This window comes from Oncorhynchus kisutch, linkage group LG7, assembly GCF_002021735.2.
Source record: "Oncorhynchus kisutch isolate 150728-3 linkage group LG7, Okis_V2, whole genome shotgun sequence".
In the NCBI taxonomy this organism is placed as follows: Eukaryota; Metazoa; Chordata; class Actinopteri; order Salmoniformes; family Salmonidae; genus Oncorhynchus; species Oncorhynchus kisutch.
The window spans coordinates 30,853,177-30,874,697 of record NC_034180.2 but is presented as its reverse complement, the minus strand read 5'-3'; the positions used below and the strand labels follow the sequence as shown (position 1 = coordinate 30,874,697).

Below are 21,521 nucleotides of genomic sequence, written 5' to 3'. Positions count from 1 at the left end.
CAGCCTAACGCGGCTGTAGACCCTATACAAATCAGTCTTAAATTTGCCTATTCGATATATTCGAATGACAATGATTGCAACAGCAATTATTCATATTATTACAGTAGTGTTATTATTTGTATATTGTTTGTATTATTATAAGACAATTTTTGTAATATGCTAATAACTACAATAAGAAGCAGATTAGGCTACTGTTGTTATTATTGTTGTTGGTGATGGTGGTTTTATCATTGAGCTTTCAAATCCCATCATTATTATAGGATAGTTAGCCCATAACATGAGTGATAACAGGGTTCAATACTAATTGTATTGTAATTCTAAAAGTTGTGCATGATGTTGAACAAGGATGAAGGAGGGAGTATTTAAAAAACATAAATCAATTTCGAGGTTTATTTGTTCTTCGTAGTAGGCTACAGATTAATGTAAAATCACGCCTTCCGCAGATGGTGTTGCTTTTCCGTGGCCCAGAACCGACAGAACAAACACTTGGAGAGAGCAAAGTAAACACCGCAACACAGACGTAATGATCCGCAGCGCTCATGGAGCACGGGCGAGAACCAGGCTTCTTCGCCTTGGGCAAAACATGGCTTTAAATATCATCGACAAAACGACTCTGTTGTGCATACCTCGTGGTCCTTTTTTTAAAACGAATTATAACAGTTTGGGCCCCACATTTTACAGTTCCCAATCCGGATGTTTTGTTGTTATTCCGAATCGATCATGTTTTGAGTTTTAACTCCATTAACATATCTGCGTTGGGTGAAAATTAAAGCAACAATTTCAAGGAAAGATTAAATATGTCCATTTTGTCTGGAGAGTTAAACAGAGAACTTTGACCGTGGTTTCTATCCATCCAAATGGTGACATAGAGGCCTAAGAAACTAAATGTGCTTTTCGAATACACCCTGCCCAAAAGTTGAACAGATATTTTGTATTGTTTGCTATCATGGACGTGGCGTAAAATGTAGATGGCTCAATGCTATACCAAGGAAGAAAACGTGACCAAAATGTTTTGGTTTATTATAGCCCATATTTGTTCTCCATGCTCTACATATCTTTGAGGGATGAATATAGGCTATGATATAATGCTATTTATTTTATTGACTGGACATACAAATAATACACATTAAACAAATTGACGTCTCTTTTTGTTTTATTGGAAACTAATAGGATTTTAATGAAAACGTCGCTTCTTAGTTTCCATAGCAGGAGGTTGCTATAAATTTTATCTGAACAAAAAATATCATAAATTAAGCAAAAGGGCAGTCCAGTTTAAGTGTCTCGTTGACTTAAGAGTTCGTAAAAGGGGGGTTGATTGTATTTTCACGGGAAGGAGGGTACCTCCTAAGTCAGGATAAGCGCATAAAATAATTGCGTTATAGTTCTAACCAAATTTAACGACTGACAGAGGTCAGTCTAGTTATAAGGTACCATAGTGTAATTTCATATATGTACTCAAGCTGGTAGAGTTATCAGTCTTTTAAAAGATAGTATCAGTTTGCCTTTAGGAGCCTAGATCCACAAGGCTCGATGTTAGAGGTCCCAGCAACGAGTCTTGGAGTTGGTGCGGGTGTCCGTGCATTCCATGCACCGGCTGTGCGCCACCGAGACCCGTCATAGGGTAAGAGGAGACGCCGGGGTGACTCATATTTCCCTGGAGCAAAAGCACAGAGTTCTGATCAGGGCTTTGTGGTGGAGAGAACTCGTCTTCCGAGCTGGACATGAGCGACTTGCCGCCATCGAGGGGAGACAGCTGGTTCTGTTTGTTGTTACCGGAGTTGTTGTTTTCGCTGTTTTCTCTGAGAAGGGAAGATATGTAAAGACGTTAGAAATATAAATGTTTATAGCATACTATCATACCACTTTGAGGACTATAAAGATTGTAACACAAAAAGAAACAAGTCAACATATAGCCCAACCAATTCCTAACACTCGTATTGTCGTGTAACTATTTTAACTATGCAAAAGTTGAGTACTGTCATCATTGGTTTGTTGCATGATTTCGTGGTGGTGATTTTCGGTTGTGAATAAACAATCTTGGACCCAGGTTTACAGAATCGATAGGCCAAATACAAGCTAGACATTTCAATTAACAAGCCAATCCAAAATTGGTTTAAACTTTAGGATAATGCAATTAAAAATATATTCAATCCATTTTTTTTATTTTGACATTTCAATTGCAAAAGGAAAACGTTTGATCACGCGCAATACTTTTAATTATTGCATGAGAATAATGTCTTCTATCATAATGATTCCATATCTTGACCACTGAAACCGTGACCTGTAGCTCCAAATATACATGTATCACTGTCTAAATAGCTATAACTTATTCTGATGCCAGAAATATTTAGAACACTATCGAAATTATAAGGATACAGTCAATAGTTTGTCATTGGTTCCATTTCAAACTTATGTTGGCCATAGGTTTTTGTTTTGGGGTATCACACTAAATGTTTGAAATGTAATTTACAGTGGATAAATTGTAATTTAAAATGGTTAAAACCCTTTAGTATAAATATATTGTAATATTAGTTGGTCCTTCTAAAAATCAGCATAAGGGCATGTCACTTTAAATAAACTAGTTGGGAATTGATTCAACAAAATTCTAACTCTGGTAAATTACGCATGTGATTATGTTTAGTTTATTCTTTCCTACTATTAATCCTACTATGGCAACATTTGATTGTACTTTTTTGGTCAAAACATACCTTTCTTTAGCTTCTGCGGCTCTATCTCTCTGGCGTCTGTTTTTGAACCAGTTGCTGACCTGCGTAGTGGTCAGTCCCGTGGCCTCGGCCAGCTCCCTTTTCTCTCGCGGGGAGGGATAGGGGTTATGCGTGTACCACTCTCTAAGAACACCCCTGGACTTCTCCTTAAAGCAATAGCTGGTCTCCTCGCCGTCCCAGATTGTGCGGGGCAAAGGGAATTTCCTTCTTACCCTATACTTCCCCACGGCTCCAAGCGGTCGGCCGCGCAATTTCTCCGCCTCCACGTAGTGCGCTTTCAGCCACAGCTGCTGCAGCTTGGGATGGTTGTGCGGGGAAAACTGGTGGCTCTCCAGGATCTTATATAGCTCTCTGAAGTTCCCTCGGTGAAAGGCGACCACCGCCTTTGCTTTCAGTACACTTTCATTCTTGTGGAGGTGGTCACAAGCTGGGAGAGACCAGAGAAAACGACCGAGCCTCTCCAGGTTACCTCCTTGTTGCAGGACCTCGCAGACGCAGGCGACTTGCTCCTGGGTAAACCCAAACGAAGGTAGTATTGACATGATGTCGGGTCTCAATCCCCAGCCCAACGCCGATATCCTGTTTTTCTGTCTATATATTCTTCACTGGTTTGTTATTGTGTTCCAGAACCCAGTGCAATCCGGCGTCCGGACAATATCCACTCCACCCCTGATGCGCACGGGAGATTCGGATGTTGATTGTTGGGACAATTTGTTCCTGTTGGAGATATGTCAGGCTTAAAGAGAGCGCTGCGCGATTCGTTGATTGGCTCTCCCACTGCCCTATACCCTGGCAGCCGAGCAGAACTGGGTTTGCAGCTCCGTTTCCTCCCTGGAGGGAGTACGTCAGGGGCTGAAATTGGAGCCCCCCCATCCCATACTCCTCTCCAGCTTTAGCTGAGGGAGCAAAGGTACCTAAATGCTAATCAATTATTACAGATTCTTAAAGAGCATTTGTATCATTCTCTTCATGCAGGACCTCCCATGTTTTTGGAAAGTTCCAGACAAGGCTTGAAGTGAAGTACAAGAGATCGATGAATATAGCTGAAGTAATTTATTGCATCACCATGCATTATTAATTATTGTAACTGTTAACCGCCCTCATCTTGCCACCGAGTTAATGGCACGCAGATTGTGTATTTCTCTCCTATTTTTCATAGTCTATTAATTATCAAGTAGTGTATTTTATGAGGTGATATAATTTAATAACTTCCTATAATAGTTATACGTGCCATTACGTACGAGTGCCTGCCAAAAAGGTTGGGGCTTTTAGACAGGAAAGAAACGTTAAGAAACGTACAGGTATTTATAATGTGAATAAACATCTTATTCCAAAAATAACTTAGGATAGTTCTTTGTAAGGCTTCTATGTCAATATTGCAAGATGGTCTATTGATGAAAGATATAGTCGCCTAACACGTGTAGAAGATATTTTACTGAGCTTTCAACTGAGATTTGCAAAAGGCATCGTGTGGTATAGAACCTGGAATCTGATTAAATATATTTCCTCTAACTTTGTCCAAATAATAGCCCCAATGAACCAACCGTTATGATATTCAGTTTGTGCATCAGTAATGACGTATATGCCTTTTATTTGATTGGTGTGACTCCTCTTTACGCATGTGCACCATAGGCCTATCCTATGTGTTAACACATCGATGGACATTTCCATCGATATTATTGTTATTATGTATTTTTTTTTAAATGTTCTTTTTTTCTGCTTGTTTAATTCTTTCAATTTCCAAAATCATTGGCTAAACCATTAGTCATTTTGATGTTCAGTTATATCTGCTTTCCATTTTTTTTTTCGTTTCAATTTGCATCAGTACTTTTTTGGCTACTAATAGTACTGCATTAGTTGTTCATTTATTATGGTGTGAAATCTTTATATTTCTACGAAATTATGTACATTTTTATTCCGGCCTCCCCAAGGTTATTTCCCTGGAGATAAATCGTCTCTCCACTGCTGTCCTCAATGTTGTGGCGTGAAACATAAAACCTATCCATTAGTAAATGAGTTATGTGAGTCACGGGCTCTTGGTCGTTGAGTCGTTGTTTTGAAGGATAGATCAAATTTCTTTATCTTTCCCAGGATTTGCAACTTGACTCTCCGGCAACACGTTGAGAAGTAGACACCGGAAAGGAGCATTTCTAGGCCAGCCAATATGATTTCCAATATGATTTATTCTGTCCGTTAGACCTACATCTTTAACCAATATCTGATTTTACATATGAAATATAGATCTCGGGTTAAATGTTATAGGTAATTCACTGTTAACATATTTGGTATTCTACACACCACTAGGCCTACCAGTTAAAAGGGTTTAATCGAGCGTTGGTTTGATACATTTCTGTGGTTTTAGACACATGTAAAAACTAACCTCGTGCTTGGATGAGAGGCGAATCTAGAATATCCAGCTTAATCTGTTTGAAAATAATGTCTTATACCATAAAGATTATACAAATGATTTAGGGGCACTGCTGTAAATGGAACTTCCATCGTAAAAGCAAATGAACGAGGGTATGCAATAAGTGAAGTGTAAGAACCAACCATTTGCTGAGATTATTATGATCTCAATTTAACTGCCTCCTGATGAATCCATGGACAATAATGTATAATTGCTCGATCTATTCCCAGTTGTATTGATTATAAAGGAAAACAACATCAAACGAACATCCAAAGTATAGCCTACAATTGGCTGAGAGATGTGCATTCTGTCATGCAAATTAGAACATACAAGAACTTATGAAATACGTTTAGGTGGGCTATCGAAAACGAAGGCCCCATCATTCAGTGAATAAAAGGTGCATATTGTGCAGTTGACCGGTCGGTCCTCGACATTAGGCGGAGGCCTATGGGGTTCGCTCCGCTCAGTTCTCTAAACCCCAGCGCTCCAGCAAATGAGCTGTCTTATGGGCCGCTCTCAGGTTTCTCTAATATCTCTACCACATTGCGCCGCGCCTCCTCCTTTAACCCGAGAAGCCAGGGGGACGTGCCCAATCTTAGTTCAGGTCGTGATTATTTCAAGATGTGGACTCCCCTCCACTGCCCCCGGGCAACGATGACGATTGGCGACGTCTCTGCTACTGCACACAACGTCGGTGGATGGAAAATGAGAGGGAGAAAGAAAACAATCCACAAATACATACCGAGAAAGCACTTCATAAAAACGTCAGCATATCTCATATCAAACCGTCTATATGTGGCGTTTTGTGACTGAAGCTTTTTTCTTTATAAAAGGGAGGAGAGAGTAAAATGATGAAAGTCCAGCAAGACCGGGTTCACACAAGCAAGCAGATGGTTTTCGCTTAATCAAAACTGCTATTTCAGCTGTTGACTGGAACAATGCTGATACTGTTCAAATTGGCTGAAACATTTGGAATGTAGCCTATGTAGTCCATGGCTTTCCTTAATATATCTAGCCTACTTGGATAAATCAAAATAATTCGAGACATAGCCCAGGCCGAATAATTCATTGCTGTAAAACTATTTGAAATTAAAAGGTGGGCCTATAATATTTGACACCCCGTATAATTCGTTGCATAGGCCTATATATCTTCAAACTATGCAAAGTATGCAGCAAACATTTTTAAACAAAAATGAGTGCCGTTAGACAACATCAAGTCTGGCTTAGATTACTATATTTTTATAACCCTTTTATTTTTTTATTTTTTTTATTTCACCTTTATTTAACCAGGTAGGCTAGTTGAGAACAAGTTCTCATTTGCAACTGCGACCTGGCCAAGATAAAGCATAGCAGTGTGAGCATACAACAAAGAGTTACACATGTTGTTGTCTTTGTAAATACAATTTTAGGATTTTTTTGCAGAATCTTTTGATAATTTAACTCACTCACTTGAGACGAAGTATATGATATGTGATTATTAATGACCCCAATAGGACTTTTTTTTCTCAATACTATTAGTTTGAATTGGCCCATAGGCCCTGCCCAGACCTACATTTTTGTTGTAAAACATACAAGCCTATTCATCACTTTAAGTGCAATACTCCGAATTGGTTGCTTTCTCAAAACACAACTGTTGACATGAGTGAGTTAAATGAAATTGGAGCCGCAATTATCAGCTTAACAGAGTTTCCTGTCATGTTAGAAAATTAGCCTTGTATAAGAGCACTGCGGTCACCTCCCATCAAAATCATTACGGCTCACTTTCCTCGCAGTGCTACCTCATAGGCTACAAAAGGCTATATAGCAGGTTAGTAAACAAACGTTGGTCCTGATGTTGTTAAACGATAATTCGATTAAGAGGCTTTACCGTAGCGTTCTATGTAATAAAACAACCACAATGTTTTGAAATGTGTCGTCCTCATTTTCTAAACCACTTGACCATTAGTTTCAGACAATGTGTAGGTTACTGGTAGGGAGGGGGCGCCAGTTTATAAACAACAACCCCATGACCTTATGCACAGATCGAGATTTGATATTCACAATGCGTAAAACGGACCCTCCAATTAATTAGGCTATTTGGAGAGAATATTTAGTGTTCATGTTTTTATGTGCTAAATTAAGTTCACCATTATCTTGAAAGGCCTATGAGTGTTGGTAACACAACTAATAAAACATAGATAGTAAACATTGATTAGGTGACATTTGGCATGTTTGTATTGCTTTCAGACAAAGTCAAACTCCTTAATAGTCATATGAGTCTTATTTCCGTCCCTCCTGTTACAGAGTGGTGTGTTTCTATGGGAAATACAATTTCACCAGTGTGGCGTGGCGATGATGCGGACTCCCAGCTGTTGCCTCTCTCTCAACATATCCCATTTCAGTGGAGAACAACACCCCAACATGTGTGCGTGCACCGGTGCGCGTGTGCGTGTGTGTGTGAGGGGGGAGAGATATAGATATGGGTGGAAACACACTGGCATGTGTAGTGCACGTTTGGACCGTTTTTACGCATATGTTATACGTTGCGGTTATAGTGCAGAACCGAGCATTAAATTGCCCCAGGTCGCACCTTTCCTTTTATTTTTCGTTGTGGATGGAGGACTGAACATGTGCAGATATTTTCTCACGCCTGATAACAACTCAATTATCTGATGTCGAAGTCAAATATTGCGTTGTGGTTTTGATGGCGAAAACAACTTGGCCTATAAGCTAACCTCAGTCGTTCCCAATGGATTTTAGGCACACACACATCTCACACTGTAAACGCCATAGAGTGCGCGTTTAAACATCAATTTATGATTGTACTTATATTTGCTAACTTTAGGTTCATGCATTTACATTTCACTTTCGGAACCCCACAAATGAATCTCCGTGGGTAAAGCATTGGTGGTGGGTCTTTTGGAGCAGCGCAGCACCCAGCGACCCCTGGCCTCTCATTAGTGGGATGTGGAGCAGCGGAGTACCGCGCTCCCCAGGTCATGTTACATATGGCTTGCAGTCTGCTGCGCCGCATTAAATGTCAGCTTTGAAACCATCCAAGAGATCAGAGGTCACCGTTTTTAATAAGGCCTCGGTTCTGGGGGGGTCCCTTCTTTTACTGCTCGCCCGCGCATGTTTTACAGTGCACGTTTTAAATTGTGGACGAAATTATACATCTTACTTGTTTAACTTTTTGGTAACATTATTATGTGGTTGGATTGGTGTATTTGATGTTGAACAATAGCTGCTGGACACATCTCATGTATAAAGTGTGTTATTTTAAAAGTTACACATCTATAAGTTACTTTTTAAACTTTTTGTTTTCTAAATATGCAATACATCCATCTATTAAGGTTGCCTTGTAAGCTATACTGTAATACAAATAATGTAGTAATATTGCAAACAGATGTTCTTCAAAATAGTGTTTAGTCTTCCTTTAAAAGGACTGACTGTGCTGTTCATTTTCATCTAATCTACAGGCACAATAAAAAGGGGAAATTTGAAGCTTTCTGGGGCCCACACCCCATGAGAACATTGGCTCCCTTTTCCAATCAGACTTTGTTCAGGGCTTCAACAAAGCCGTTTCACCCTCTTCAATATTACAGGAGGCATCACCTGATACCTAACAATCAGCTAATCCAATGCCCATGGCAACGAAGTCACCAGTGCACAGGTAACCATACACCAGTTACCTGCCTCTCCCTCTCCTTTTTCTCCCCCACTCTCCCCCTCTCTCTCCATTGAATGAGCGGAGACAAACACCTTCTGTTTATTTGGGTCATCCGTATAGGACCCATAAAAATTATCTACAAAGAGGATAAGACCTGAAGTCCAGTCTCAAAACCACTATAAATTCTCCATCTACCTATCTACCCATGCATCCATTCCCCCGCCCCTTCTATCCCCCTTTATCTTAACTAGCCTTACTTGGGAGCCGGTGAAGAGAATCAGAATTGGGTGGAAGATCATTAAAAATCCCCCAAAGCCATGTGAGCAGTTCAGGATATCTCTGTACAGACACACAGTGCCTGTGAGTGACAACCCTTCAGACTCATTCATCCATATGTGCATCAGCTGAGTGAGGCAGGGAGAGCTTGCTCTGGGTTATCCCAGGGAGAGGGCCCATGGATAGGACTGTGTGGAGCTATGGACCCCCCACCCCTAAGAGCAGTACCTCTGGAAATCTCATTGCTGTTTATTTGAATTACGGGGGCTGAGATGAGAATAGGAGGGTTAATGAACACCAGGTTGCCAGGCATGTGCAAATGATCACTGCAGGTTTGCAGAGTGCAGTTCTAGGCTTGTTGGATCAGGGCATGCCTGTTATACCCCCATCCTCGCAGAGGTTGGCTTTTTAAGCCTTTTAAATATATAGAAGACGTATGCTTCCCGTCTGGAGAATTTAGGTCCACTGTAGACATAACATTAAACACAAACCCAACTCACATGTTTAATTAAGAAATAATCTAGACATTATTTAGTCATGGTAAAGGAGCCAAATGAACACTTTTTTCATGACAAAACTAGTAACAGTTTTATATTTTTATAAATATAAACTTTTAATGCAGTATGGAGATTTAGAAAAATACATTCACATCATTTCAGATTACAAACATACAGTTCAAGCTAAAATAAAAAACAATCTGTTTTACCACATGCCTATGGCTTATTTTTGGTATATGACATCAGAGCATGTAGACAAAGTTGTTCTGTTATGTAATCTTTATGTCAGTTTGCAGTCTGTTCATAGCTCTACTCTGAGTGAGGGTTTAGGTCATGGAACCTGACAAAGGAAAATGTACTGGCAAGTCTCTATGTACATGGATCTGTGTCTTAATGTCTTACTGTTATGTGTAAATTACATTTGTTGGTCATGCGGTTGAGATGGGGTATTATGGTTTTGTGTTGTGTGTCTGTGTGGAGTTCATGTCTTCAGTTGTGAAGTGCTACACATACATTTGTTGATGTATGAGGCCCACTTACTCCCTACCTCAACATCAAAGGAGATGTCTGGCTTATGCACCTATCTAATAATACCAGAAAATTACCCAAAGTGGAATAGCTTTATCTGAAAACCATGGAAGTTTGTATGTGTCTCACTCTGCACCTATGCATCAATCATAGAGGGTAGAGAACTTGCTAGTCACACTCAATCGTATTTAGAAAATAACAATTAAAAGTAAAAGGCACTAGTAACCAGGACATTTTAATATTCTTAACTCAGTTTGCCATGCAAAGGGACACAATAGAAATCCCTCTCCATAAAAAACACTTCGGACTGCATGTGGTTCTCCTCCCTCAAACACAATGCTCCCCTTCCAGTTTCTCATACAAACAGGCACAACAGTCAATAATATAAATGTGCTTGCATCTTACTGTGTAGACAAATATAACTGATGTATATTTTTGCAGAGACAGTTTGAGAGACATTTCAAAATGAATGATGGGACATACTGTTGCCAAAATGAACAAACAGCATATAGTGGTCTTACTATGTTCAAATAGATACGGACTGTGTCACAACCCCTTTATAACCTCTCTCTGTCTCCAATAATGGATGAAGCTTGAAATATGTTTTCACAGTATAGATTTGCTATGGTTTGATCAGTCCAGAGGGAAAGGTAGGTTCTTTGAAGCTACAATCTTCTGTTATAGTGTTTTGATGCTAGTGCAAATTAGGAGAGGTCAGTGCAGACTGACATTCTACGGGGCAGAAAGGCACATTCATTTCTTCTTAAGTCCCCCGAACAGAAACCATGCCATAAATATGATGAATCATCCTCAGCCCACATGATATGTAATGATGAATGTACTATGGAGGATGGTAGACTTGAATGACTTTCTGAGAATTTGAAGAGGTCTAAATTGCATAAATCAGCAACTGCTGTGCACAGTGATGGTCCTGTTATTCATATGTGGTTTTATGTGTGGTTTTCAGTGCAGCAATTGTAGTGGTTTAGTGAACATTTTCACAGAGACGCTCCCCTCCCCCTACTGAAGGACCTTTTTGCGTTGACCCAGATGACGCATTTAGTTTGGAGAAACATCCTGGTCACATGACCAGGGCCATTCCAACACCTGCTTCTGTGGATCAAGTCCACTCAATGGGAAGTAGCAGGTGTTGTATATAAAAAATGCACACTTAGAATGTGGTTCATATGCATGCAAGGGACTTCTAGTTCTGACTTTCTGTGATGCATAGAGGAATCGGGGGTTTTAAAACCATTCATTAGGATGACTTCATGGTGCCAATCCAAGGGGTTTGCATCTGAATAGAGTGCAGTGTAAGGTAAAATGAACACAACATTAGCAAATAATTTAACACTTAGAAGAAATGAATGGTAAAAAAACACACAAAAAAGTAAAAATATTCACCACATCACTGCTTGGGCAGATATGAGTGCTTATGAAACGTCATAGGTTACAGGTTAAAGGTCAGCCATATCCTCGTCCATCTGCACTGTCTGTAATTTGGCCAGCTCTTTCTCCTCCCCCGGCTCCATCTCCCCACACATGACCCGCACCATCTCATTCACCCCATCGCCACTTGCGTCCACCTTACTCTCTGACACAGACATGTAGTTGTTGTTCATGCCAGGGCCCAGGAGGTGTGAGGAGGGGACAGGTTGTGGGTTGTGGCCCCTGAGGTACTCAGGCTGGAGGTGGTGTCCGTTCGGGTCTGTTTGGGCCATCAGAGGGGTGCTGACGGTGAGGGTGGTGTAGACCTCAGGCTCTGGACTGGAGGAGCTGACCATGGTTACATCAGAGGAGGGGGTGGGGCCCTGGCTAGAGGGGACCTCCTCTGAGTTTAGGGGGGCTGAGGAGTAACTGAGCTGCCCACTGGTGTCCAGGTGAAGGCCATGATGGTAGGAGTATACCCCACCGCCCCCGCCTCCCTCCAGGGGCTCCTTCTTGATGGAGGTCTGTCCAGTGTTGCCCATGCTGTACAGCACTGTGCTGGGGTGCATGGGGGCCATGGCCAGCTTGTCCTGATGGTGCTGGTGGTGGTAGGAGTCCTCACTGGAAGAACTGACTGCTACATTGTTCACTTGGATTGTACCTGGGATAATCAATGACAGGACATTATACATCTTATACTCCTTACAAACAGTACTTTATACCCTTATCTCTGAACCACTATAACAAACTCCTGCTCGACTCGACTAACAGTCTTCCAAATCTCTGGCTTCACTCTTACTGTACTGTTGCTGTATGTTCTTAACTTCCAGCAGAAATACATCAGAAATCTCTGCTGTGTCTCTCTCACACCTGGGTTTTGAAGCAGACCCTGTGGGACCCAGGAGAGTTGTATTGATGTAAAAGTCTGTTATGGGCCAACAAAAAGGCATTTTTTTCTTTCTTTTTTACTTTTCTGTTGTCCTGGTATGAAGTCTCTGCTTTTTGTCAAAGTAAGTGCTGTAATGACTCTCTCCTCGTTAGTAAGTTTTTCAGCCCTGTAATTGTCTGAAACAGATTCTCCTCCTCTCTCCCCCTGAGGTCAGGAGTGTGCAGTGATGATGACTTCAGAACTTGTGTTCTATTCATCTCTATAATTTTCCAGGACCACCATATATCGCCACACAAGATAATGGACTGTGTGTGTGTGTCTGGCATTTACGTCGAGCCCCAACTCATTGCAGTGCAGTAACAAGCCTCTGGCCTCAGACCCAAAGTCAGGAAGGCCAAATGCTAAGGTAGCTTAGACATATTGAACGCATAACAGAGCTGATGACTACACCCATTGCTATTTCAACCCAGGACTCATTCACTTTATTGAAGAAGAAGAAAGGGATTTGGTTGCAATATTTGAAAGGTTAGGGTCAACTACCACCATATTCTTGTAAATGCACAGATAATGTATCTTTCATTAGCAATGAAGAAGACATCAAATCCTAAAATACTCTAAGCAATAATTATTTCTCACCAATAACCGTTATCGGCAAAACTTCAATGTGGGTTTTAAGTTTTCAATGTAGCTGACATAGAACTGACAACCAGTTTAAAGTCAACCCACCTTGTGAGAGTGCTGAGGTGGAGGAGCCAGAGGGGAGCTGCAGAGGAGGAAGACCTACATTGCTGTTGAGCAGAGATGCCCTGTTGCCGTCAGATATGCCGCTGTGCACATGGACCTGACTGTAACCGCCCAGCTGGAGCGTCCCTGAGGACGAACTGAACGTGAGGACGGACGAGCCGGCATTTTGAGCTGCCATGCCGTGAACCCCCTCCAGTTTCACCTCTGCCCCGTTCACACAGCCGGAGTAGGAGGCGTAGTCCACACCGGAGCTGCCCAGCCCCTTCTCTTGGCCTGCCTGCATCTGCATGTCCACACCAGAGCCCCCCATCAAGACCCCCCCAGAGAGCCGCTGGGGGTTGAAGGCCAGGGGCTGGACACCCAGGTTGAGCCCGTTGAACAGGATGTTGCTGGGGGCCTGGAGGTAAGACGAGCCACCATTATGGAAGACAGTGGAGGGGTTACTGGTCACTAGGTTCCCGTTAAAGAGAACCCCACTGCTGGATCCAGGGGGCATCTTGATGTCCCCAATCTGTTTGATGACCAACCCACTGTCCAGAGACCCTGTTTGCAGGGGGAGGGCCCCATGGGTCATCGCCCCATCAGATGAATTGGAGAGGGGGAGTGGAGAAAGCTCTTCCTGTCCTTTACTAGACTCATCCTCTGTGCTGTGGTTGCCATCAGATTCACTGTGGGGAAAAAAGCCAGAGAGAAGGGACAGTGAGATATAGAAAGATGCTCGGGGACTGTCGGAATGAAATATGTCCTCTTCTACACTTTTCATAGATTTTAATAATAGAATTGTGTGAGGCAGAATAGAGGTCAGAGAAGTAAGTTGTCCTACAAGTTTGACTTACAGTATGTTGCTGTCTTTTGTGGGCGCAGATGTGGAGTTTTACTATTGACAGAGTGAGTGAGACAGACAGATTTTGAAACCAAGATAATCATAGGCAGACCTGTGAGAATGTCGAGAAAGTGGGTGTGCCTGTGTGTTTTTCACTCAGAGTGGTAGTGTGTGTGTGTGTGTGTGTATGTTGGGATATAAACATTGCATAAATTAATAAAATATTGCATCACTCACTACCAAGGAATAAACGGTCATTTCCTGTAAACAGAAGGCTACAGAGGGTAGTGCGAACGGCCCAGTACATCACCGGGACCGAGCTCCCTGTCATCCAGGACCTTTATACCAGGCGGTGTCAGAGGAAGGCCCTAAAAATGGTCAAAGACTCCAGCCACCCAAGTCATAGACTATTCTTTCTGCTACCACACGGCAAGCAGTACCGATGCCCCAAGTCTGGAACCATTAGGACCCTGAACAGCTTCTACCCTCAAGCCATTAGACTTCTAAATATACTGAACAAAAAAATGTATTCAACATGCAACAGTTTCAAAGATGTTGCTGAGTTACAGTTAATTTAAGTAAATCAGTCAATTGAACTAAATTCATTAAGCCCGAACTATGGATTTCACATGACTGAACAGGGGCATTAGGCCCACCAACTTGGGAGCCAGGCCCACCCAATCAGAACGATTCCGCAGGTGAAGAAACCCGGATGTAGAGGTCCTGGTCTGGCGTGGTTACACGTGGTCTGCGGTTGTGAGGCCAGTTGGACATACTGCCAAATTCTGTAAAACGATGTTGGAGGCGGCATATGGTAGAGAAATTAACATTAAATTATTTGGCAAAAGCTCTGGTAGGCATTCCTGCAGTCAGCATGCCCATTGTACGCTCCCTCAAAACTTGAGACATCTGTGGCATTGTGTTGTGTGACAAAACTGCACATGTTAGAGTGGCCTTTTATTGTCCCCAGCACAAGATGCAACTGTGTAATGACCATGCGGTTTAATCAGCTTCTTGAAATGCCACATCTGGTGGATGGATTATGGATGGATTATCTTGGCAAAGGAGAAATGCTCACTAACAGGAATGTAAACAAATTTGTGCACAGAATTTGAGAGAAATAAGCTCCCTTTGTGCATGGAACATTTCTAGGATCTTTTATTTCAGCTAATGAAACATGGGACCAACACTTTACATGTTGTGCTTATATTTTTGTTCAGTGTAGTTACCCAAATAGCTACCAGGACTATGTGCATTGATCCCTTTTTGCAGTAACTCTTTTGACTCACCACATATGCTGCTGTTACTGCTTATTATCTGTCCTGTTGCCTAGTCACTTTAACCCTACCTATATGTACACGTCTATCTCTTTTACATCATACCCCCACATTCGACTCAGTACCCTTTGTATATAGCCAAGTGACTCATTGTGTATTTATTGTTTGTGTTATTATTTTTCAATTTTTCTCTCTGCATTGTTGGGAAAGGCTGTAAGTAAGCCTTTTTACTGTTAGTCTACACCTGATGTTTACAAAGCATGTGACAAATAACATTTGAATTGTTTTTTGATTTGAACATGCAAAATACCTTATTATTTGCATACTAAGAAATGTGGCAGACTTGTCAATGCAACTTAATCGATCCCTCAAACTGTCTTAACCAATTGAGATAGTGATAAAACCTCAAGCACAAGTACATATAGAATTGTATAGAATCTTTGTGGGCACAACAACAGAGGTGAACCATGGAGATCTCACAAACATTGCTTCAAAGAGGTGTAGTGACTACCAAAAGTTTTACCCCGTGGAGAATAACTTGAATTGTATCTCTCCTTTATTTAAACTCCTTCAGGACCTAGTAGGCTTGGACGACAATACAACCAACAGTGGACCTACCATTTGGTGCAATAAATTCCAGGGTGACAAATGTCAGCTGTGGCAGCGTGACAACACAAATGGTCAACTCATTTATTTGTAATTTGGTGGTGATTGGTATATGTTTTGGTTTATTTTTTTGTTTGCATAACTTCACATTTAAAGTTTTGTAATGTCAAGAAAATATTAAGAAATCGAACAATGCCATTTCCAATTGTATTTTTCATCATGAGTGAGTGACTGAAACAGCTGCATTTCCCTCGCTACAAAAAAGACTCGCTCTCTGAAATAAAGAGCCTCATTGACTCTGAGAAACTTCTGCTTCATCGTCTTGAGGCCTGCAAGCCAGTTATTGAAGAAGGATAGCTTATTCCTCTTCTCCATAAATTAACTTAATAACGATGGCTTATAATCACTTATTTTGTCACTCAAAGGACAATAATTTTCAGTCATTGGCAATATAATTATTGGCCTCCACATACTGGAATGAAGTGGATTGCAAACACAAAAAACGTCCTTCGAGCAAAAATGCCTGTGAGCTGTTTATGACATCATCTTTCTTGAAGTGTGTGTGTGTGCGTGTGTATGTGCGTGTGTGTGCTTCAATTGCTTTGGCAATGTTAACATATGTTTCCCATGCCAATAAATCCCTTGAATTGAATTGAGAGAGAGAGTGCGAGAGAAAGAAATCACCTCCACCAGGTGCGCACGAGCTTTGTTCATAAAGAAGAAAACATAAAAAGAAGGGAATATATCTGCCTGCCTGTGGGTGGTGGTTTTTCAAACGAAACGCTGAGGGAGGTTTTCTGATTACCCTCGGCTTAAAAGGAAAAGTAAACAGCTAAAGTTATTAATGTGGTGAGGTATTCAGTTGGTTTTGAACACACACAGGTGAGGTATTCAGTAGCTTTTGAACACACACAGGTGAGATATTCAGTTCGTTTTGAACACACACGCACGCACACACACGTTCACACACACACGCACACACGCTCACACACACACACACACACACACACACACACACACACACACACACACACACACACACACACACACACACACACACACACACACACACACACACACACACACACACTGTCAGGAGAATATATAATTGTTTCATACTTATAGGCTAAATCTATAAAACAACGTATTTATAACACCATTTAGACTATAAAAGTTATATTCGGAATATAGCAGGCTAATGTTGGACTGGTATCCATGTTCTTAGCCCCTGAACACTCAAAAGAAACCCGATCTGGATGTCAACAGCCTCATATTTCAAAACATTAGCGGCGTGTTTGCTACTTGGCACACTTTTTGGTTTCGGAATTACTCTATCTAATGTTAATTATTTACGCTGTCAACTCACACACCAAGCTCTATGGGCGATTACCATACAATAGCCAGAGGCAGTCATGTGTGTGTATGATACAAGGCAAGCCAGCTCGACCTTGCCAACAATAATCTCAAAAATCATTCCTGGTAATGAATGTACAATTTAAATGTGCCATTACGCACACTGTGCTATTTGCGTAAAATCAAGCAATCAACTGATATTTTATTTGTTCTTTCCCACCTTTTTGATTGAGCTTCGGATGGGTTTCTGTCCCTCTGTCTCCTGTTTTTGAACCAGTTGCTGACCTGCGTCAAAGAGAGTCCCGTGATTTTAGCGAGGTTTCTTTTCTCGGCTGGAGAGGGATATCTATTCTGCTTGTAGAGATCCTTCAGCGCGTTGCGGGACCTCTCTTTGAAGCAGTATACTGTCTCTTCCCCGTCCCAGATAGTCCGGGGGAGTGGGTACTTTCTCCGCAGGCGATATTTATCCACGGCGCCCAGGGGTCTCCCACGCGCTTTCTCTGCCTCGGTATACCGTGCCTTGTACCATAGGTCTTGCAGCGAGGAGTGGTTGGACGGACTGAAGCTGTGGTTCTCCAAAATACTGTAGAGCTCCTGGTACCGAGCCTGATGAAAAGCGACAAGAGCTTGAGCTTTCAGAATGCTTTCGTTGCCGCGTAGCAGGTCACTCTGTGGCAAGGACCATAAAAACCTGGCCAGCCGGTCCACATTGCCTCCCTGCTGCAGAGCCTCGCAGACGCACGCCACTTGCTCCGGGGAGAATGCCAGGGAAGAAGTCGCGCTCACCAGAAGTTCACTGTGGACCGCATCAGTGTTCGAAGTTGCGCGCTCCATAGACAACTCCGCGGTATCGAGCGCCAGAAGCTTGATACACTCTCGCCTGTCCGTCTTCACATTTTCCTTCTGAATGTCATTTGAAATTGTGACTTCTCCTGAAGAAGAAGACATTTTTCAAGCCTTTCCTGGTAAGTCACTCCTCCCTGGTTCCGGCAAGCCTTCAGCCGATCAGGTTACCCCCTCGCCATGCGAATGCGATCGAATATCTGGCAGCAGCTGTAAGTGGATAGCGCTCCCCTTTCGTTCCAACGTGACTTTTACTCTGCGGGAACTGTAGCAAGAGGGCATTGGGGTCTGTCTGCAGGAGAGCCACCTGATTGGCTACGAAGGGCTCCGCCAGGGAGGAGCGACCTCCACCAAGAGACGAATGTTTGGTTTGCAGCTGTCACTCAAACATGACGTATAAAATTTCAGAGGCTTACCTGTATAAGGTGAATGTGGTTGGGATTTTGATATGAGAGCGGAAAAGACTCTCCATATTGTCTGCATAATGGCATATTATTTTTCGATTGTACCAACTGAGCTGTGCGATAATGGACTGCCCCTGTTAGCTAAATTAAATAATTAGTGATATGCGTACAGCAGCCTACTCTTTATAGCCTATATAGCCTACATTCAACTCCAACATCGAGAAATATAAAAAAGCAAACTAATGAAAGTTTCTTATGAATTAGCTCAGTTAATGGAAATTAACTGATAGGCTATTTGATTATCATAATGCAACAATAGCTGATGCAAATACCTATTATTATTAGGCTCTGATTATTAGACTATTATTATTAGCAATGTTTTTTGCTGATTACTATAGGGAGTTTCTCATGTTTTCAAATAGGTCATCTAACAGGCTATCAAATGAAAATGCATAATTTTAGTTTAAAAAAATGAAATAAGCCTAAGCATTGTGGAGCTCTGAAAATGTCGTGTGTGTGTGTGTTTATTCTTGTTTTCATAATCTTAAATGTGAAAATAACAAGATTTATCACTATTACGCATTTGTCCACTTAGTGAGGTGCGCTATGAGGGATCATTAACTAGGAACCGATCTTACCACCGACGTTCTTATCGGGACTATTTAAATGTGACACATTTTACCTCTTGTGCGAACTGTTAAGAGATATTGATAACTTGCTAGTTCATTGTTGACATCTATTTTCGGTGCTTTGTAGAGATGGACAACCAAGGGTGTCCGAGATGCAAGGCAGCAAAAGGAATCAGTCCCTGAAACGAATGGTGAATGTTTGTGGCCACACGCTGTGAGTATCAATTTATGATAACTAGCTAACGTTCGCCTTCCCAGCCATTAGCTGCATGTTTTCAATCCATGCAAGGTGGCAATGTGGACCGGCTGGCCAGGTTTTTATGGTCCTTATATATATATATATGCAAGGAGGCAATGTGGACCGGCTGGCCAGGTTTTTATGGTCCTTACACACGTGTGTGTGTGTGTGTGTGTGTATGTATGTGTGTGTGTGTGTGTGTGTGTGTGTGTGTGTGTGTGTGTGTGTGTGTGTGTGTGTGTGTGTGTGTGTTATTTAGCCAGACAACTACAATAAGAAATCTACAATAAACTGTAGTGTTAGTTAGTACGTCTAACGTTTGTCAAGCTGACCGTGAGGAGCTGTTACCTTTTGGTGCGTGATGTTAACATTCATGTTTGCTTGTTTTAATATGTTCTTTCTATCGGCAACATAAAAACGTATATTTGTCTCAGCGTGTCTTGTTTACAAGCTTTACAGTATGCACACGTTTAATTGTTTCATGAACAGCGCTGGCTTGTTGTTTGTGATACGGAAACTGTTCCCATATATCAATTCTGGTTGATGTAGTCGCTCAGTATCTTTGGAAGTAACATAAAAAAGATTGCAATAAAGCTGTTCCCAAAATCCCCCCTGTTTTTTAAGCCCAGACATCCACCCAGTCTCTGTGATGGAGAGGAGACCTGTTGATTTTATGGGTGTTGAAGCTGATGAAAATGCTGGTGTCTGCTGGAGCATATGTTCGACCCTGCATGTTTATTGACCGTACCATCAGGAAGTGGCTGTGCTTCGTCATCAGGTCAGCCCACTCATAACTCAGAGCTTCTGTTCTGTCTGGACGCAGGGTCACACTGGGAGAAAATTGAAATAACTTTGCAATAAAGCAATTTAGAGGATCGCCCTTCCCTAGCTCCGGTCACCTTGCTGGTGCTCTTCAGAGCTGTTTACCAGATCATCAGGGTGCTGCTAGGAAACTGCAACCACACATATTGGGATGTTGTCTTTGACTGTCCCGACTGCTGGTTATTTGACTAAGGTTTGGTGTGATATTGTTGATGTGCAAATGTTGTGCAATCTCGGAACCCAGAACTAAATCCGATCTGTCACTGGAGATAAGCCTAATCTTGACAAAAGTGGTATTTTTTTCATAGTCAACATAGTGTGTAGGCTTATTTGAATGAAATTCTAGAAACAGAAATATCCTGCCCACCTATCTGGCTGTCTGTCTGTCTGTTGGTCGGTTTGTCTGTTGGTCTGACTGTCAATTAGTCAAGCTGTGGCAAGGTCTTATCTGCATTGGGGAGAGAGTCTTGCTGACAGCTGACAACGCTGTGAAGCCATCCAGTCTAGGCCGTCCCGTGCGCTATATGGAACCACTCCACCCTGCATCTAAATTTAAACCCCACAGTGGCACATTTACTGTCGCCGTGGCCTTCTGTTATTTATTACCTACGCACGATGACGCAGGACCTGTGTCCTTTGGCGACGACACAGCACAGATGCCGGTGGGCCAGGGATATTACCCAGGCTGGGTAGGTACAGATCAAGGAAGGACTGATAGGAACACCCCTGCAGGTGGAGGCTAGGTTCTTGTGTGTCTGTTGGTCACTACCCCTTTAGAAGGCAGAGTGATGTAGATTACTCTTTCCCATGCTGAATGATCTACCTTGTAATTTATGACCTTCATCTTCCCATTAGTTAAAGAGTCAATCAAATGTCCCAGTGTTTTCTGGCTGTGGCTCCTTACGTTTTAGGTGTTACTGGCAGGAATGGGGCGTCACAGTAGGTTAGCGGTGTTCGATGGCCAGGTGATTACGACACAAAGGGATCTCCTGCCTGGGCCCACGCACCACAGCTGCTTGTGTGGGAGTCCAGAGCATGGAGTCCAGAGCATGGAGTCCAGAGCATGGAGTCCAGAGCATGGAGTCCAGAGCATGGAGTCCAGAGCATGGAGTCCAGAGCATGGAGTCCAGAGCATGGAGTCCAGAGCATGGAGTCCAGAGCATGGAGTCCAGAGCATGGAGTCCAGAGCATGGAGTCCAGAGCATGGAGTCCAGAGCATGGAGTCCAGAGCATGGAGTCCAGAGCATAGATGACCTAATGTGAGAAACAGGTGAACCAGCCCCTATGTGGCTGCATTGTTCCTACTTTCAATAGTGAGGAGGAGGAGGGAGGGAGGCAATGTCACTGGCTGTTGCGGAGGGGGAGGGGGTTGTCTTTGCTGT

The 21,521-nt window shown here is 42.3% G+C and overlaps 2 protein-coding genes across 2 annotated transcripts; both read right to left on the bottom strand.

The window, feature by feature from the left end:
- Positions 1–376: 376 nt before the first annotated feature.
- Positions 377–3,481, bottom strand: LOC109894448 (homeobox protein six1b). The gene is made up of 2 exons (XM_020487945.2): positions 2,709–3,481; positions 377–1,799 (listed from the first exon to the last, which is right to left on the bottom strand). Exons 1-2 carry the CDS (start codon positions 3,266–3,268, stop codon positions 1,505–1,507), a joined length of 855 nt encoding a protein of 284 aa, XP_020343534.1. The 5' UTR covers positions 3,269–3,481; the 3' UTR covers positions 377–1,504.
- A 6,067-nt stretch (positions 3,482–9,548) lies between these two features.
- Positions 9,549–18,304, bottom strand: LOC109894449 (homeobox protein SIX4-like). Its single transcript, XM_020487946.2, has 3 exons — positions 17,424–18,304; positions 13,127–13,812; positions 9,549–12,172 (listed from the first exon to the last, which is right to left on the bottom strand). Exons 1-3 carry the CDS (start codon positions 18,149–18,151, stop codon positions 11,541–11,543), a joined length of 2,046 nt encoding a protein of 681 aa, XP_020343535.1. The 5' UTR covers positions 18,152–18,304; the 3' UTR covers positions 9,549–11,540.
- Positions 18,305–21,521: the final 3,217 nt, after the last annotated feature.